Source organism: Vicia villosa, linkage group LG1, assembly GCF_029867415.1.
Source record: "Vicia villosa cultivar HV-30 ecotype Madison, WI linkage group LG1, Vvil1.0, whole genome shotgun sequence".
In the NCBI taxonomy this organism is placed as follows: Eukaryota; Viridiplantae; Streptophyta; class Magnoliopsida; order Fabales; family Fabaceae; genus Vicia; species Vicia villosa.
In genome coordinates, this window is record NC_081180.1 from 6,450,321 (window position 1) to 6,469,649 (window position 19,329).

General features: G+C 33.9%; 2 protein-coding genes and 1 long non-coding RNA gene across 3 annotated transcripts; 1 reads left to right on the forward strand and 2 right to left on the reverse strand.

Moving 5' to 3' along the window:
• Positions 1–8,940: 8,940 nt before the first annotated feature.
• On the reverse strand, positions 8,941–9,627 carry LOC131627511 (early nodulin-5-like). The gene is made up of 2 exons (XM_058898360.1): positions 9,402–9,627; positions 8,941–9,314 (listed from the first exon to the last, which is right to left on the reverse strand). The coding sequence occupies exons 1-2, from the start codon at positions 9,589–9,591 to the stop codon at positions 9,097–9,099; spliced, it is 408 nt and encodes a 135-aa protein (XP_058754343.1). The 5' UTR covers positions 9,592–9,627; the 3' UTR covers positions 8,941–9,096.
• Positions 9,628–10,623: 996 nt separating this feature from the next.
• Positions 10,624–14,893, reverse strand: LOC131627505 (uncharacterized). The gene is made up of 10 exons (XM_058898352.1): positions 14,674–14,893; positions 13,470–14,509; positions 12,653–12,737; positions 12,437–12,532; positions 12,182–12,334; positions 11,968–12,075; positions 11,769–11,888; positions 11,372–11,497; positions 11,182–11,265; positions 10,624–11,014 (listed from the first exon to the last, which is right to left on the reverse strand). Exons 2-10 carry the CDS (start codon positions 14,495–14,497, stop codon positions 10,889–10,891), a joined length of 1,926 nt encoding a protein of 641 aa, XP_058754335.1. The 5' UTR covers positions 14,498–14,509; positions 14,674–14,893; the 3' UTR covers positions 10,624–10,888.
• Positions 14,894–18,149: 3,256 nt separating this feature from the next.
• Positions 18,150–19,169, forward strand: LOC131600237 (uncharacterized). Its single transcript, XR_009283075.1, has 4 exons — positions 18,150–18,442; positions 18,611–18,657; positions 18,765–18,820; positions 18,954–19,169. It is a non-coding gene; the product is annotated as an uncharacterized LOC131600237 (long non-coding RNA).
• The last annotated feature ends 160 nt before the right edge of the window (positions 19,170–19,329 follow it).

Here is a 19,329-nt window from a genome sequence, read left to right on the forward strand (position 1 = left end):
AGTTAATGGACTAGTTTGAAACAATTTTACCACCTTTCTCATCAATCAGACCAAAATTTCACATCATTTAAAATTGTGTTACCATTTCTATCATCAATCAAGCCTGAATTTCATATTTAAATGACATTAAACATAGTTATGGTAGTAAAGCAAATTTTTGTTACATAAGCTAGGGGTACACCAAAATGGCATTATTAAAAACATAAGAAACAAAACTGATAAACATAGTTATGGTTGGCTCAAAACAATTTTTGCCCTATTTTGAAGTCTTCTTTTCTTTTTTGAAATCGGTTAAGTTGAATAGAGTGAAGATGTTGTCTGACTTGAGGATGCAGAGTCACCTGGTGTTACTTGATTTGGGGGTGCATGAGCTGCTTGACTTGGGGATGCAAAGTCACTAGGTGCTTCCTAACTTGTTAGGCTGACTTGCTTCTTGTGTAAGTGGCATTGGAAATTTACATGTAGGCTTGTTCTGATCATCCATATGACACAAAATGCATTTTATTATAAATTTTGCATGCATCAGTTGAGACTCATATTTCACCTTTTCTCCAGCCTCCATATTCCTTTTCTTCTTGAGTCTATCGGGTTGTCTTTGTATGGATGGTGGTTGTAGATCAACAAACTTTTTTTCACAAAGGTTTCCCATTGATTGGATAAACCACTGATGCATAACTAGCCTCATAGCAGTCCTTTTTGTAACAATCAAGTACAAAATGATCAATTTAGAGACGGAAGAGGAAATTTTGACATAATCAAGGCACAATGCTTCAATTGTCAAAAATTTTTTCATTTCGCATGAGAATGCACCGCGAAACAGGGGGAATATCAAAGAGATGAAACCAAAGTTGCAAGGCAAGAAGGGGAAGATGATGATACCCTCTTGGTCATGATCACGGAAGTTGAATGCAACAACAGTAGGCTGCAGGGCAGCAGTAGAAGCTGTTTTGGGAACGCTGTAGAAACGTTTGTAGAAGAAAATGTTATGGTGACTGTGAAAGAAGGAGTTCAGTGCAACAAAGAATGATACTTGGATTCTGGTTATTCTACGCATATGAAGGGGAGGGATGATTGGTTTGTCAAAATCAATCAAGCCACAAAGAATAAAGTGAAATTCGCGGATGACACTACTTTAGCGACCAATGGGATCATTGATGTTTTGATCATGAAGAGGGATGGTGGACATTCTTTGATCAAATATGTATTGTAGATTCCAGGAATCAAACATAACCTTCTAAGTATTGGTCATTTTCTTGCTAAGGATTACATGATTCACATGGAAGACAAGACGTTGCATGTTATGGATGCAAACTGGGTTTTGGTCCTTAAAGCTCCTATGGATGCCAATAGAACTCTCAAGATTGAGTTAAAGTTTACGGAGCATAGGTATCTTGCTACAGAGGGTTGTCGAGAAGAGTGGTTGTGGCACTACCGTCTTGGGCATCTCAATTTTCGAGATCTCAATGCACTGCAAAAGAACGGAATGGTGATCAGGTTGCCATCCATCAACATAGTGGCTGAAATTTGTGATGAATGTGTTCAAGGGAAACAACACGAGGGTAAACTCAACAAGGATGCATGTTGTAAAACCAAGCATCACCTTGAGGTGGTGTATTCTGATGTGTATGGATCGATGCAAGTAGATCCATTTGGAGGCAATAGATACTTTGTCACTTTTATCGACGATTATAGTAGAAAACTATGGGCATAACTAATCAAGAGAAAAGATGAGGTATTTGAAGTATTTAAGAAGTTCAAGTCCATGGTTGAGCAACAAAGCAATCACAAACTCAAGGTTCTCAAAATGGATGGTAGAGGTGAGTATGTCACAAATGACTTTGAGAAGTTTTATGATGAAGAAGGGATAGTGCATGAGGTGGTACCACCATATACACTGCAGCAAAACGGTGTTTGCCGAAAGAAAGAATCGATTGATTATGAACATGGTGAGAAACATGTTAAAAGGGAATAACTTGGCGAAAGAGTTATGGGGAGAAGCGGTATCCACAACTGCCTATTTATTGAATAGGTGTCCTTCAAATAAGCTTGATAAGATAACATTGGAAGAGGTATGGTTTGGTTTCAAACCAAATCTAAACCATTTGAGAGTTTTCGATTTCATGGTGTATCGAGATGTTCCAGGCCAACTTAGAAAAAAGTTGGATGACAAAGCGGAGATGATGGTACTTGTAGGGTATCACTCCACTAGAGGTTACAAGCTATTTGATATTGGAAACATGAGGATTTTGACCAGACGGGACGTTGTAATAGATGAATTAAAGAAAATGGAATAACCTGTAACCGATTGCAACCAGTCGCTAACCAGTTACAAGTTCGAAATTCCATATTTTGAAGAAACAGAAAAATCATAAACGCCACGCATGGAAGCTCAAATTGATGAAAATGTAAGAAGACCAACTAGACAACGAAAGCAACGATGATGGTGATTTAGTCCATTTTTCACTTATGGCCGAATCTGAGCCCATCAAGATAGAAGAGGCCTTAAGTGATCCAAAGTGGATTTGTGCTATGAATGATGAGATGAAATCGATTGAGTAAAATATTACTTGAGAGTTAGTTGATCTTGCAGAAGGAAAGAAGTTGAATGGTTTAAGATGGGTCTATAAGGTGAAGGCAAATCCCAAAGGTGAAATAATTAAGCATAAGATTCGATTAGTTGTAAAGGAATTTTTGCAAAGAGAAGGTATGAACTTTGATGAGGTAATTGCACCAGTTTCTAGAATTGAAACCATAAGGCTAGTTGTTTGTATTGTGAATATTAACAATTGGTCTATCTATCAATGGATGTGAAGTTCGCATTTTTAAACGGCCCGCTTAAAGAAGAAGTGTATGTAGAGCAGCCCCTGGTTTTGTTGTGAAAAACCAAGAGAGAAGATTCTATTAGTTGAGAAAAAGTGTTATATGGTTTGAAGCAAGCTTTGAGATCTTGGAACAAAAGAATATATGGTTTCTTAATTGAGGTTGACTTCAAGAAATATGTGTCCGAGCATGGGGTTTATATGAAGATGGATACAAAATGAAGAGATGATCATTCTTTGTCTATACGTAGACGATTTGTTTATCACACGCAGCAATGAGAAGAGCATTTCTAAGCTCAAGATTGAGCTTATAAAAGAATTTGAGATGAGCGATCTTGGTATCATGATATTCATCCTTGGCATAGAGTTCGTCAAATTAAAAAGGGGTTTGCTTAAGCACCAAAGGAGATATGCTCTTGAGATATTGAAGAAGTGTGATATGGAGCATTGTAATGTTGCTATTTCACCAGCTGAACCAAGGTTACTGCTGTCCAAAAATGAAAAGGAACAAAACATAGACTCAACTCAATATAGAAGGTTGAATGGATCGTTACGTTAGTTATGCAATACGCGGCCAGATTTGACATTTAGTGTCGGTATTGCTTGTAGATATAGAGAGACTGAAGGTGTCTCACTTGGAAGCATTCAAAAGAATCCTAATATACAAAGGATCTATTAGCTGCAGAACTCTCCTTTTAGTAACGAATATGGAAGAAATGCAATTTGCTTGGTTTTACCGATTCCAATTGGTGCGGAAATAAAGATGATCGAAACTCTACAGCTTAATACATCTTTAAGTTTTATGGAACAACAAACTCATGGTGTTCAAAGAAAGAACCGGTAGTTGCACTCTCGTCTTGTGAGGCCAAATATATTGTCACTTTTTTATGTGTGTCAAACTGTGTGACTAATGAATCTATTGAAGGAGCTAGGCAACTGTGAGGGCGAGGTTGTTACGCTCTTGGTTAACAACGTTTCTGCTATTAATCTTGTTAAGAACCCAATTGCATATGGGAGGAGAAAACACATTGAGATGGGGTCTCACTACTTGAGGGAGCTAGTTAGTGAAGACAAATTAAGATTTAGATATTGTAGAAGTAAAGACCAAGTTGATGATTTTTTGACTAAGGGAGTCACAAATGATTTATTCAAAAGGTTGAAGATGAGCATGAGAATGGAAGACTTGGAGCACTTAAATTAAGGCGGTATTGTATTAAAATACACTAATTCAAGTGTTGTAACAGGTTAACACGGGGCTATAACCGGTTACAGTGGGAAAAAATCACTTATAAGCAGCAGAAAACAAAAAATCATCGCAGACTTAACCGGTTAACGTAACCGATTAACACTGTATTGATTTAATTGTTGTAACAACTGTAATCGATTAACGCTTTGTGTTAACCAGTTACATGTTCGAGTTTTTGGTTTTTCTATTATTTGGATGGTGTGTTGTGTCGCAATCACATTGTAACACTAGTATAAATATCTTGGAGGCATCCTCATCCATAGTAATGAAAATTATCATTCTCACCCTCAATTATCTATCTCTTTCTAATCCTCTTCTCTTTCATTATCTCTTTCTCCATATTATCCATTATTTATCAATCTTATGATTGTATGAATCAACCGTCACTAAACTCTAAGACCTCATATTGAAAAGTGTTGTAATATCAGTATTATTATTATTATTAGAATATTTTGAATATCATACAGCTCATAATACAACTCATTATAAGCTGTTGTCCTGTACAGGTCATTATGACTAAATTAGCATTTATATATTTAGATAGATTTATAGTCTATAAATACCTCTTATGTATTCTTTACAAAATATATAAAAATATTCCATATTTCTACATGGTATCAGAGCACCCGATTCTAGGGGCTCTGCTCCCGCGCTCAAAACACTAGCCGTTCTTATTACGGTCCTTTTTTTTTAGGTTCCCTTTCTCTTGGAACCCTAGTGATCTCGGTGACTTTGTAGTCGTCGTGCACCGCTCAACCGCCGGTGCAGATCCGAACTGTTTCACCTTCATTGCTGTTTTTCAGGACAACCTTCATTGCTGTACCTCTGTTTCTTGCTGTTTGCAGCCTTTGATTGTTTGGTTGTCAGCTTTGTTGGTGTTTCTCGTTGGCAACCCTTCAATCCTCTCCTAACAGTAGATCTCAATCCTCTCCTGGCTCGAGACGGTTTGTTTCTCTTTATGGACTCCTTAAGTAAGTTCTCTAACACTAGTTCTCTGACCATGACTGGTAAGAACTCTAGCTTCTTAGCTTTAAATGCCTCTTGTTCTAAAGATATCTGGATTATTGACTCTGGTGCAACCGATCACATGACTCCATATATGTCATATCTCTCTTCTTATTCACCTTTACCCAATAAACGCCATATTACCGTTACAAATGGGTCCCAAACCCCGATTGTCGGATCTGGTAACATTCTCCTAAGCCCATCTTTTCATCTAAATCATGTGCTTCATGTCCCTAAGCTTTCTAACAATCTTTTGTCCATCCATAAACTCACTAAAGACTTGAACTGTGTTGTGACCTTTTTTCATTCTCATTGTGTTTTCAGGACCTTGCCACAGGGAAGACGATTGGAATTGCTGAGGAACAGAACGGGTTATATTGTCTACCTCATAAGGAAAGCAAGTGTCATCAGGCTGGTTCAGAGTCATGGGCAAATACTCAAATATGGCTCCAACACAGGCGTCTTGGACATCATCCTTTCCGCATGCTCAGGTCTTTATTCCCTCACTTATTTACCAAAGTGTCGGCTGATTCCTTTCATTGTGATGTGTGTCAGTTTGCCAAATCCCATCGAGCAACCTATTCCCCTAGTGATACTAGGAGTGTCGAACCCTTTGATCTTGTCCATTCTGATGTATGAGGGCCTTCATCCATTTCCACTATTTCTGGTGCAAAATGGTATGTTACTTTTATTGATGACTGTACTCGGGTTACATGGGTTTTTCTTATGAAAGATAAGTCTGAAGTATGTCAATTGTTTGTTAACTTTTTTCAAATGGTTAAAACACAGTTTGGGAAACCTATTAAAAGGTTACGGTCAGATAATGGTAAGGAGTATGTAAATCAAAATCTTCACAATTTTCTCAAAACTAATGGTGTTGTTCATGAGTTGACTTGTGTTGACACTCCACAACAAAATGGGGTTGCTGAAAGGAAAAATCGTCATCTTCTTGAAATCACCCGAGCATTACGCTTTCAAATGAATGTTCCTAAATTTTATTGGGGGGAAGCTATCTTGACCTCTACTTATTTAATCAATAGGTTACCTTCTAGGGTGTTATCTGGTGTTAGTCTTGTGCAGGTCCTGACTCGATTTTATCCGTCCGTGCCCATTATGTCAAGTCTTCAGAATCGTGTATTTGGTTGTTCTGCCTTTGTCCATGTTCATGGTTCTCATCGGGGTAAGTTAGATCCTCGAGCTATTAAATGTATCTTCATGGGATATGCTTCAGATAAGAAAGGGTACAAGTGTTATCATCCTCCTAGTCGTCGTGTCTATATATCCATGGATGTTACTTTTCAGGAATCTGAGTCTTTTTATCCTAGTCCTCAGCTTCAGGGGGAGAATAATCCAGAATCCGAGTCTTCAGAGTTGTCTGTCCTTCTAGTTATTCCTTTAATGTAGGACCCAGAGCCGTTTCCTGAGTTGTCTGCCCTTCCAGTTATTCCTCTAATGCAGGACCCAGAGCCATCTCCTGAGTTTTCTGTCCTTCCAGTTATTCCTCTAATGCAGGACCCAGAGTCGTCTCATGAGTTGTCTGTTATTCCTGTAATACATGAGCCCTTGATTCCTAATGAGGAAGGTGGTGATGTACCAATACCGGTGCAAAATAATGTTGACAAATACAAGTTACAGTTCCAGCGAAAAATGTGGAAAGGTAAACCCGTTCTGCCCCAACAAGTCCAATTGTCTGAACCTGAGGTAAGTGTTCCTAACCCTGAGCCTAGTAATTCTTGTAAGCCAAACCTTGATGACCTACCTATTGCTTTGAGAAAAGAAAAAAGGTCTTGTACCAAATACCCTATATCTCATTTTGTGTCTACTGAAAAGCTTTCTGTGCAGCATCAGAGTTTTATTTCAGCTATTGACTCTATTAGAGTTCCTGCATCAGTACAAGAAGCATTGAAGGATAAGAACTGGATTCGAGCCATGAATGAAGAGATGCATGCACTAGAGAAAAATGGGACTTGGGAGATTACTGAGAAGCCAAATGACAAGAGGCCAGTAGGCTGTAGGTGGATATATACGGTAAAATACCGATTCGACGGCACACTCGACAGATATAAGGCGAGGCTAGTTGCAAAGGGATATACCCAGACCTATGGAATTGATTATGAAGAGACCTTTGCTCCCGTAGAAAAAATGAACACTGTAAGAATCATTCTTTCCTTGGCAGCTCACTTTGATTGAGAGTTGCAACAATTTGATGTGAAAAATGCTTTCTTGCATGGAGATTTGGAGGAAGAGGTGTATATGGAGATCCCACCCGGATATGACCCTACTTCAGGAAGTAATAAGGTTTGCAGGTTAAAGAAGGCCATATATGGGCTCAAGCAATCACCTCGGGCTTGATTTGGAAGGCTCACTCATGTAATGGTGTCATTGGGTTATAAACAAAGCCAAAGTGATCATACTCTCTTTATAAAGCATGCTCAAAATGGTAAACTCACTCTTTTGTTAGTCTACGTAGACGATATGATCATAGCAGGTAATGATGAATTTGAGAAGAAGAACTTGAGGAAGGAGTTGGCAGCTCAGTTCGAAATGAAAGACCTTGGAAAGTTGAAATATTTCCTAGGTATGGAGGTAGCATACTCAAAACAAGGCATTTTCATTTGTCAGAGAAAATATGTCCTTGACCTTCTCAAAGAGACTGGCAAGTTGGGTTGTAAACCCACCAGAGTGCCTATAGAGCAAAACCACAAGATTGGGAGTGATGAGGAAAGCCCAAGGGTTGATAAAGCTCAATACCAGAGACTTGTGGGAAAACTCATTTATCTATCTCACACCAGGCCTGACATAGCTTATCCAGTTAGTGTTGTCAGTCAATTCATGCATGACCCTCAGGAGAGACACTTACAGGCAGTGGATAGAATCTTGCAGTATCTAAAGATGAGCCCAGGAAGAGGACTATTGTTCAAGAAAAGTGAGCAGTTGTCTATGGAGGTTTATACTGATGCATATTATGCAGGGTCGGTTGTTGACAGGAGATCCACCACTGGATATTGTATGTTTTTAGGTGGAAATTTAGTGACATGGAGGAGCAAGAAACAAAATGTAGTTGCCAGATCAATTGCAGAGGCAGAGTTTAGAGCCATGGCTCAAGGAGTATGTGAATTGTTATGGATGAAGATCATTCTAGATGACTTGAAAATAAAGTATGAAGCTCCTATGCGACTTTTCTGCGATAATAAGTCTGCCATTAGTATTGCTCACAATCCAGTCCAACACGACAAAACAAAGCATATAGAGATAGCCGACACTTCATAAAAGAGAAATTGGATAGTGGTCTTATTTCTACACAGTATGTCCCATTAGGACTTCAGTTAGCTGATGTGCTCACCAAAGGACTTCCCTTGGAGCGGTTTCGAGATCTTACTTGCAAGCTGTGGATGATAGATATCCATTCCCCAACTTGAGGGGGAGTGTTGTAATATCAGTATTATTATTATTATTATTATTATTATTATTATTATTATTAGAATATTTTGAATATCATACCGCTCATAATACAACTCATTATGAGCTGTTGTTCTGTACAGGTCATTATGACTAAATTAACATTTATAGGGAGAATAATTACCCTTCCCTTATTTAGATAGATTTATAGTCTATAAATACCTCTTATGTATTCTTTACAAAATATATAAAAATATTCCATATTTCTACAAAAAGTTTTAAAATTTGAGGTGTCCTATCACAAGAGAAAGAGAATTTAACGAGGTTTATATTTCCTTATGCACTCTAGTCTATTGACATATAAGGTCATTAAAAGTTGAAAAAGAAAATCACTCATGGTTTATATTTCAGTCACATTTAACAATTTTGTTAATTACTATTACCACTTGTTTATGTTTCAAGGGAAAAATCATTCTGATCAAAAACAAACAAACAAGAACCTTTATTGTCCATGAAAATTAAGAAAACATGAAACAAAATAAAAATGTAATTGACCTTCACCACAGACACAAACATTGCATATTTCTGCATGAAGCAAGTCACAAAGCTTATTAGAGAAACAAACAACTATAGCCAAATTAAGAGCATCAACATAGCCAGTGAAACCTCCAACAACACGACGAATCCACGGCTCGCAGCAGTGCTGGACGAATTTGGTGCCGGTGCTGGTGAAGGTGACTGTGGCAAGGTAATCAACGGTGGGAGAACTAGAGGCCTCTTTGTAACAACCATATCACCTATCTTGGAACGAACCTTTGTATTACAGTCATCCTCATGCTCATTGACTACATGCATACATACATATAACTTTATAACTAATTAAAAATTTTATATAAAATAATTATTTTACAGCAAAATGATATATGACTTACCAACAGCATCGCTGTATGTGAATTGGTGTCTAGTGGCCCAATCGATGAGTGCATCTTTTGATGGAAAATTAACCTTCCAGGAACTTTCATTGTCTCCAGCAATATATTCTGTGGATTCTGAGTAGGAAAATAGAAGGCACATTGAGAAAATGATCATTAACAATATTGGAGAAGAGGAAGAAGAAGCCATATTGATGACTTTGTTAGAATTGAGTAGCTTTTGGTAATAAATATAGTAAATGTGATTGATGTTTTAACACAACACCGAATCGAATATATCATTATTAAAGTGCTAATAATAATAATAACATCTTTGGTGAAATGGGGAGCCATAACATAAGATTCCTTGCATGAGTAGCTGTTCATTTTGTGAGAGGTTAAGTGTTTCTCCGTTCAAGAGTAGAGGCAGGGCGTTACATTATTTCATCTCTGTCAAATTCAATTGCTTGTGAGTTCGTCTATGTGACTTATGACAATTGTAAATGGCATATATTTATATTTAATATTTTACATTTTATACATTATTATAATCTTGTGAGTTCGAACGCATATACATGTGACATGTGCTGAGTCTTTATCAAGTAGTCCAGCTTGTCTATTGTTGCAATCTTACTAATATTTTGAGAAAAGAATCTCATATTTTGTTTTTTCACGTGTTTTGTTGATAAGTAAGTTTGGAAAAGGATCTAACCGTACTTAGAATTTATTCGACATGTGTATAATCGATTATGATATGTTTAGTTGCTTGAGTAGAATTTATAATTTTTTGGTTTAAACATATTTTTACATTAAAGTTTATTTATCAACTCACTTTTGCAAAAACTAAATAAATAATTTCAACATAAATCACTTTATATTCGACTCAAAAATATCAAACACAATTTTATTTTATGTGAATCGAGAACACCTAAGGATTCCTTTGTTAACATTCTATTTTTTTTTCTTCTAGTTAACATATGCACGTACACATAACTTCTTTACACTTGCATATTACTCATCCACGTGATCTCTAAATTTGCAACAGAAATCTAACTTACCCGCTTGTAAGATTTGAGCTTTTCTTATCAACTTGAATAATATGAACTTAATTTTAACTAAACATACAATTATGTATTCGTTCTCTCAAAATCACTACTTAGTTATTCTTTTCTCAACAAAACTTTATGGAAATAAAAGTTTAAGTATAACAAAGTATTAGTAAGTTAAATAACAAATCACAACATTATTTTTATCCTTTTTATTTGTGAAGCAATCTACCAAATATAACATTACGATGTTTATAGAAGAGACATGCTGTAAAAGTTATCCAAAATAGATAAAGGGGGACGAAAAGTTTCCAAAATAAACAAACCAAAGTGCATAGTTTGGCCTACAGAGTAATAAGATTAACAAGGATCATCAAGATAATTGCAAACTGAAAACTTTCATGACAGGTCACAGGTGAAGAAGAGAAGAGTCTTGCAACTGAAAATAAAATAGCTTGTTCCTTATTTGAGGAGCGTCTTCACAATGGACTTGACGTTGAGTTTCTTTAGGTCGGTATAAGACTGTCCGCATCCCACAAACATGACTGGAGCTCCAGATATGTAAACCATTGACAGTGCAGCTCCCACCTGACAAAACAAAACATAATTAGCAGACCATTTCAAGATCCTCTACTGTTCGAAACAAAGTGCAGTTCTTAATCCTTCTTTTCATTTATATTAAATTTAATAAATATGCATCAAGAAGACTCAAATGCTAGGCCATAATTTTACTTGCAATTCCAGAACGTGCTTACCTTATCATCAATAGTGTCAAACTTTGTGAGCAAGATCCCATCGATCAATCTGGGTGTAGGAGAAGAGGCGAGATCAGCCAGTTTCTGCAACAAAATAGATGGGTTCAATAGCTGACATATGGGGGAAAGTGAAACGAAAACCCAAGTGTATTTGGACAAAAATACTAGTAGTAAATATATAGAAACAAACCTGGTTGAACTTTGAAAGCTGATCAACTGCATCATTGCCAACCAGTGCTTCTCCAACAAATAAGACCAGGTCAGGATTGTTGAGGTAGATCAGCTTTGACAGTGCTCTCATCAATGGTTCATTATCCTGAAAACCAGCAGTGAAAAAATGAAGTGATGAATATTTAAATGCATCTAAATAAACATCATCAGTAGTATCTAAATATCGTCCAAACCATTCAACCATGACGATTTTACTATGTTCCAGTTTTACATAAAATAAATGCAGTGTTCATTTTCAGTAATCTCTCTTAACTGTAAAGGCCTAGAAACTGAGATCACCAATACAGAAGTCACTTGGTATATTGTATACCCTCGTAAAATCAATAAACTCTCACTACAACAACTGCAATTATTACCTGCATACGACCAGCTGTATCAACTAGAACCACATCCGAACCATTACGAGAAGCTTCCTGAATTGCTTCTTTTGCCACAACAGCAGGATCTTTTTCATAACCCTTCTCAAATATAGGGATCTGAAAGGTGAAATTATATATTAATCTTTAAGCACTAAAATCAATGTATTAATCATTAAGCACTAAAATCAATGTAAACCTGAAGTCTCCGAGCATGAGTCCGCAACTGCTCAACAGCTCCTGATCGAAATGTATCACAAGCAGCCATCATGACATTAACGTTGTGTTGCTGAAGCCAGTAAGCAACCTGCAAAATTACACATAAAATTGAATATCTCCTCCCAAGTCAAAAAGCAAGCCCAACATATGGAATCTTATATAAATAGGAGAAAGAATATGAGGATTTCCTTCACCTTAGCAAGATTAGTAGATTTTCCAACTCCATTAACTCCAACAAATACAACAACATAAGGTTTCCTTTGCTCTTTGGCAGCATGAACATCCCTCAATATGTCAATAGAACGCCTGGGAGTTAAAATACGAACAAGTGCTTCTTCCATTGCAGTCTGCGTTATTTTTTGAAACATAGAATAAGTGCAAATGAAATGAAATTCTATACAAAGAAAAAACCAGCTTCAGAAGTTAATGGGAAGAAGATAGAAACAAACCTGCACTGTCGAAGATATCCTTGTAAATGAAGCCAGTTTTTTGCCTTCAAGACTTGCTGCCACAGATTCACATAGCTTCTCAGCTATTTCCTCAGCCTACAAGTGATAGAAAATATAAAAAATATTAGTTGGACGATAAGAGCAAAAAGTAGCCTACAGATAAAAATTTAGATATTGAAGCCACCACTTTTAATGTTCTTGAGGATAAATACATACCACATTCTTGGTCATGAGTCTATCCTTCAGAGCTTTCAAAGCTGGTTCCAAATCTGACTTCTCCAAATTGGCCTTCCCAGCAATACTGAGCACAAGCATGTAAATAAACATCATTAGTATTAGTATTCATTTCAGTGAAATGCTGAAAATTGAAACTAAGTAGAAATTGTAATTTCAAAGTGAAGTTGTAAAATTAGCCAATCAATGTGGCAGGTTTAAGGTTAATTGCAGCATCTATATAACAAAATAAACCTCACTCCGGCATATACCGACAAAGAGCAATTCAAAACATGACATTATCCCAAGATTTTACAAAAAGAGAAATCAAAACAACATGTAAGAGGAAAAGCATTTGTGACCAAGAATAACAATTTGAGTATTCACTCCTTTGTCCTTTCTCACATCTATATATACCCTCGATCTATTTTTCCTAATTGTCAAACAACGGCATTACATGCTTAAATGAGCTTAACATCTCGATGATGCACATATATTTTAAAGCAAAGGATAACCGATGGTAACATAGGCATCATGGAAAGAAAATATCAATAAAGATTCCTGTTACTACCATCAAATTGCAGTAAATTATCATTAGAATTAGAACAATCAAATTGTCAAGGGTCACGGATCAGAAAATATGACACAGACAACAAAATCTTAACATGATCCAATTCACAGCTATACATCAATTTTCATTAATCCAGGCCACAAAACATCAACCCCATAATTCGAGGTAAGCTGCATAAGATAAATCAGAATGAAGCAAACAAACTTAACAATAAAAAAACTAACCAATCTAATTCAACAATATTATTACCTCTGAAACATAGATGAAAACCACCCCTTCTTTTTAGCATCAGGCTTATTGCTATTTTTCCCAGCATCATCACCCTCCTCCTCTTCATCCTCACTGTCACTACTAAAAACTTCATCTTTATCCATCATACTCTCCCCTTGTTCCTTAGCCAAATAATCAACTTTCCTATCCACATCCGCATCCCGATCAACATCAACATGATCAGTAAAATCCAACTTTGTCTCCTTGGGTTTTTCATCCCAAACCCTATTTTTCTTAACCAATTTTTTAGGCTCAGCCTTAGTTACACCACTGTCAGTTTTCTTCCCATTCCCACCTTTGTTCCTAACCTTCTTCTGGAGCCTATTTACATCAAAAGCTCCATTATTCAAACTATCATTATCTTTACCATTACCATTACCATTTACACTAACATTACCATTACCACCGTTACTCTTCAAGTTAGAACCGTTATTATTATTACCATTCGCAACAACAAAACGGTCACGGTCACTCTCAGATTTAATCCCGTTTTTCCCATCACCATCATTCTTCAAACCACCACCTCCACCACCACCATTCTTCTTCCCATCAGATCCATCTCCCTTCCATGTAACAGTCTGCTTCCGATTCCCATTCACAACCACCGGATTCGAATTCGATTTCTTCAACTCCTCCGCGCGCGCCTCCGCTTCAATCTTCAGCTGCTTAAAAACCTCATCAAAATCCCGATACACCGTCCGCGTCGGATCATAAACCTGCGAGAATTCCCTCTTAACAGCAGCAAGCAAATCATCAACATACAACAGATGCAAAATCCGCTGATAAACCGCAACGAAAACCAATCCGAGATCGTTGTGGAAGATCCACTTCAGCGAATACGAAGCTCCAGGTGCGTCGTAGTTGTACGAAGCCGCACCGGATCGCTCCTCGAGAAGACACGATCGAATCAATGTATCGATCGGTGAACCCTTCAGAGCGTTGCCTAATTCTTTGCATGACCACAGAATTAAACCTCCTCGCGTGAAAATCAGTAACTGCTCTAACATTTTTTTTGATTCCTAGATTGAATCAAACAAATTGAAATAATCAAATTCGATTAATTAAACAAATTTATTCAGATTATGATTAATTAATTAATTCGATTAATTCGAAGTTAGGTTTGTCGTATGAATCGAGAATTAGGGTATAGTAGAGATGTTTTTGGGAATGAAAAATCGCGTACCTGGGTTTTTGAGTTTTGAGCAGAGAAAAATAAAAATAAAAATTAAGAATTAAGAATGAAATTGGAGTTTTTATTAGGTTTGAGATTCAGATTTGGTTAGCGGTGGAAAATAAGAAAATCAGAAGGATCTAGTAATAAGATGACACGTGTTGTATTTCAAGGACGGTTTAACTTTTAACCGCGTGCGGCGTTGTTGACTTGGAGACTTTAATACGACGGTGTTTGAAGGTTTGTTACTGCTCCGTTGAAAAGGTTAAGACATAGTAGAATCTGATTTTATTTTACTCTTTACTCGGTATTTTTCGTTTTGAGAAATTAATATATCTGATTTTTTTTATACTTTTTTTGACTAAAAACAAATCTGATCTTTTTGTTTTTTTTTTACTTAAAACAAATCTGATCTTTTCTATTTAACTAAAAAAAATTTATAATTAGGAAACTAGTGTATTGCTCAATATTTTAATTAGTATACGTAAGCATTAGGAAATTTCAATTGGTCCAAAAGAAATTATATTAAATAACAGTAACAAATTCCATGTTTTCTATTTTTTATATTTTTAAAATTAGGAAACTGGTGTATTGCTTAATATTTGTTTATTATTAAATAGGTAAGGATTTTAATTGGGCAAAAAAATTATATTAAATAATAGTAACAAATTCCATATTTTATATTTTTTATATTTTTAAAATTAGGAAACTGGTGTATTGCTTAATATTTGTTTATTAGTAAATAGGTAAGAATTTTAATTAGGAAATTTATACTGGTCAAAAAAAAGTTTATATTAAATAATTGTGTCAAATTCTATGTTTTTAACTTTAGATATTTTAATTCTTTCTAGCCAAAAATAATATAATTGGATTTTAAATTTATTTATAAATACTTTTATTACTAAATTTTTTTATTATCATTGTGTTTATGTTTGATAAGATAGTTTAACTTATTTTTTACTAATACATTTTTTATTATAATTATGTTTCAGTTATTTTAAAAATGATTAAAAATTTACAACAAAAAAAATATTAGAAAAAGTTTATAAGTAAAAATTGATTTAAACAATTAATTTTAAAAAGTTATTTTAGATATTTCATCAACTTATTTAATAGATATTTTATCAATTTTTTTAAATACCAAAATTTTAAGAAATTACTTATATTTAAAATTATTTTTGAAATAATTTGAAATATATCTTTTCAAATATATCTTATTGAAATATATTTTAAAGAAATTATTTTTAAAATATATCTTATTAAAAATATTTGTAATTACTGTGTTTTCATTTTCAATAATATGATATCAAAATTAATTTTTAATTGATTTAGAATGATTTTATAAATATTTTCAATACTTTTAAAATTATTTTCAAAATAGAAGTTTAAAAACAAACATGCTCTAGAAGTTTGTTTGCATTTGCTTTCTTGATCTTATCTATTAGAATTGTAAGACTATTTGTTTTGAGAAAATTTATGAAAATAGATTATAATATTGTTCATTAGATATTTTTACAAATTTCAAAATAATTCCATTTTTAATTATGTATTTAATAAAAATATATAAATATTATATAATAATAAGAATAACAATAAAATTATTAGAACTTATTTAAACCGATTGATCGATAAATTTAAAAGGGTTTTTATTGATTGTGATCTAATCTTTTTAATTAAAAATATTATAAAAAAAATCTAAATATTTTTATTTAAAAAATCTAGACTTACGTAACCTTGATAGACTATGTCACAGGCTCTATTAGTTTTTTTTTTTTTTTTTTTACAGAAACAGGCTCTATTAGTTAAAATGTCTATTCTCATTTCTAATTACAATATACTTTTTATTATTTTTTTTCTTTTATTAAATGTTTAAATAGTTATTGTTATAAGTAATTCATAATTTAATATATTATTTTTTCTCATAAATAATAATACATAAACTAAATATTTTATATAAGGGAAAAGCTAACATGTGCTCCAATGGCACAAGTTAATGTGATATTTATAGAAATTTTTTCTTGAAATGCGTGCATTCAATATATCAAAACTTTAAATATGACTTTATTGCATTTAATTATATCTAACTTCTTTTAATTATAGTATCTTTAACATGTGTCCTATGGGCACATGTTAGCATAACCCTTTATATAAAAGACTTAATAATAACAATTATTTATAAAAAAAAAAAAAAATACTGAATTTAAAGATATTTTTGTAATCTTTATGCTGATTTCAAAGGATTGGAAAAGCATGATGAGTCGAATTGTGATTAATGTAGGTCACGGTTCAAGCCTTTGAGAAGGGAAGATCAAGTAGGAGATATGGTTTGGCATTTACTCCCTCCGTTCCTTTTTTAGTGTCATTTTAGAGAAAAGCTCTTTCATCAAGAAAGTGGATTATTATAGTTACTTTTTCTATCATACCCTTATTTATTTTTCTCTTTTCAAATAAATTCATTCATACACTCTCTTTTTTCAATAACTAATTGAAAAATGTGATGTAGAGTTATTGAGAAAATAAGGGTATAATTGATAACTTATAACATTAAATTATAAAACGACACTTAAATAGGAACAAAAAAAAATCTTCTAAAACGACACTTAAAAATGAACAGAGGGAGTAATTAATAGATCTAAAGGTTAATCGAAGATCATGAAGTGGTAAAGGTGATGTACTCTTTTAAAGAATTGAATAAGTATTTTTGAAAATAGATTTTTCAAAACTGTTTTTTCAAAATATTACAAGTTTTTTTATATTCGTTTTTTTTAAAATAAAACACTAGTTTTGACATTCTAGAACATAAACATAGATTATTGAAGACCAAAACTTAGTCAAAATCGCAATTTTTAAAAAAAAAATTATTTCAAAAATGATTTTTATAAAAATCTATTTGAAATAGCTTCACAGTGATTTTATAAAATTTTGATATCCAAATTTTTTTATCATAAATAGATAAAATATATAAAATCACATTTTAAGAATAACTATTCAAACAAAATTTTCATTTGAAACTTTTATAAAAAGTTTTTTTTTTTAATTTTTTAATAAAATTTTGTAACACTATAAAAATTATTTTTAAAAAAACCAAAACAAACGGACTCTAAGTTTGACCTTTTAGCTAAAAAAAAAAAATGTTTAGATGCTTCAATGCAGCACCAGAATTTTTGTCAAATTTGTTAGGAGATGATGTTAGAGGTAGACCGTCTTTGTTATAAATAAAAAAACATACTTTATCAAATATTCGTTAGCTTTCAATTTCTAAAAGTTAAATAATTAATAACAAGCGACTTTAGCTATGTTTTTTAAAGCTATTATCTACAATATAAGAAAGTTAGATGCTCTGGAAAAGACCTAACTGCCCCTTTGCTTCCATGTTGCTCCACGTGGACAGCTTACTTGCCTTTGCTATGCTCCCAAAATACTTCATGCTATCACATTTTTTTCTGAACAAAGCCAAATACAAGCATTTCCAAATATTTTAATTTCTTTTCTATTTCTCTCTCTAGCACATCCTTCTCTCTTCTTTCTTCCTTCTTCATTCTTCCTCTTCTGTCTTCTAATCTTCTTTGTTCTTCCTTTTTTTTCTTCTGTCTTCTACGACATGACTTTATGATTTCAAAAACAAATCTACATTTGTTATTAACAATATTGCTAACGAAACTCTAGCCGAAGACAAAAGAACGGCTCGAAGTCTTCCTACAGATGTCAGTTTGCTTTCATCGCATTTGTGACCGGCATCCACCGTTTGGGGTCTAAATAATCCACATCTGTTGATTCAATGGTATGTTTGATAGTTATTGACATTTCAATTTTAGGGTTTTCTTTCTTTTTGTATTTTTGTTGGAAAAATTCAATATTTTTTGGATTTTGAATCATGGATTTTCTTTGTTTTGTTATATTCATTGGAAAAATGTAATCTTTATGGGTTTTGAATCTTGGGTTATTGTAGGTTATTACGGAGAGGTTGTCCAAGGAAGAAATTGGTTGTTTAAAAGAGTAGGTTTTACACTATGCCGGTGTTGGTTCACAGCGGACGACGATTATTATTCTGAAACAAATTCGATTCCAACTTTATCTTTTTTTTCTTCTGATGTTGTTTATAGGTGTAGATTTCAAATTTGGAGTGGCATGCCCTTTTGATTGATAACTCAAATAACAGGTAATAGTAAGTTTGGAGTAACATTGTAAGTTTTAACTTTAAGCTATATTTAATTGAATTCTTTAAAGGCTAATGTGTTAGTTTATTTTACACTTTCTTTATTGCACGCATGGTGTTTGATAAAATGTCTCAGCAAAGGAGAAAAGGAGTCGGTGAACGGGCATATGGCAACTTATTTCTTTGTTTCACAAGTTTTAACAAATGCAGTAATTTTGGTATGTTAGTATTACTCTTCTGAAATATATTTTTTTAAACCTTTTTCCCTTTGATTTTTAGGTGTGAATGAATGCAGTTAGACAATGGTGATATCATATGCTTTCATAAAGCTTCTGCAGTGGGTAACGGGTAACGGGAGAAATTAAATATACTGATAAAGCTTCAATGGTTACAAGATTGGTCAAAACTTTCTCGATGTTTGCATAGGTTCGCACGGGTTTTTGAGATTCCAAATTTAGGCATTAAATATGCAGATTATCTCAGTGATAATTCTTTCCATCTTACAATATTAT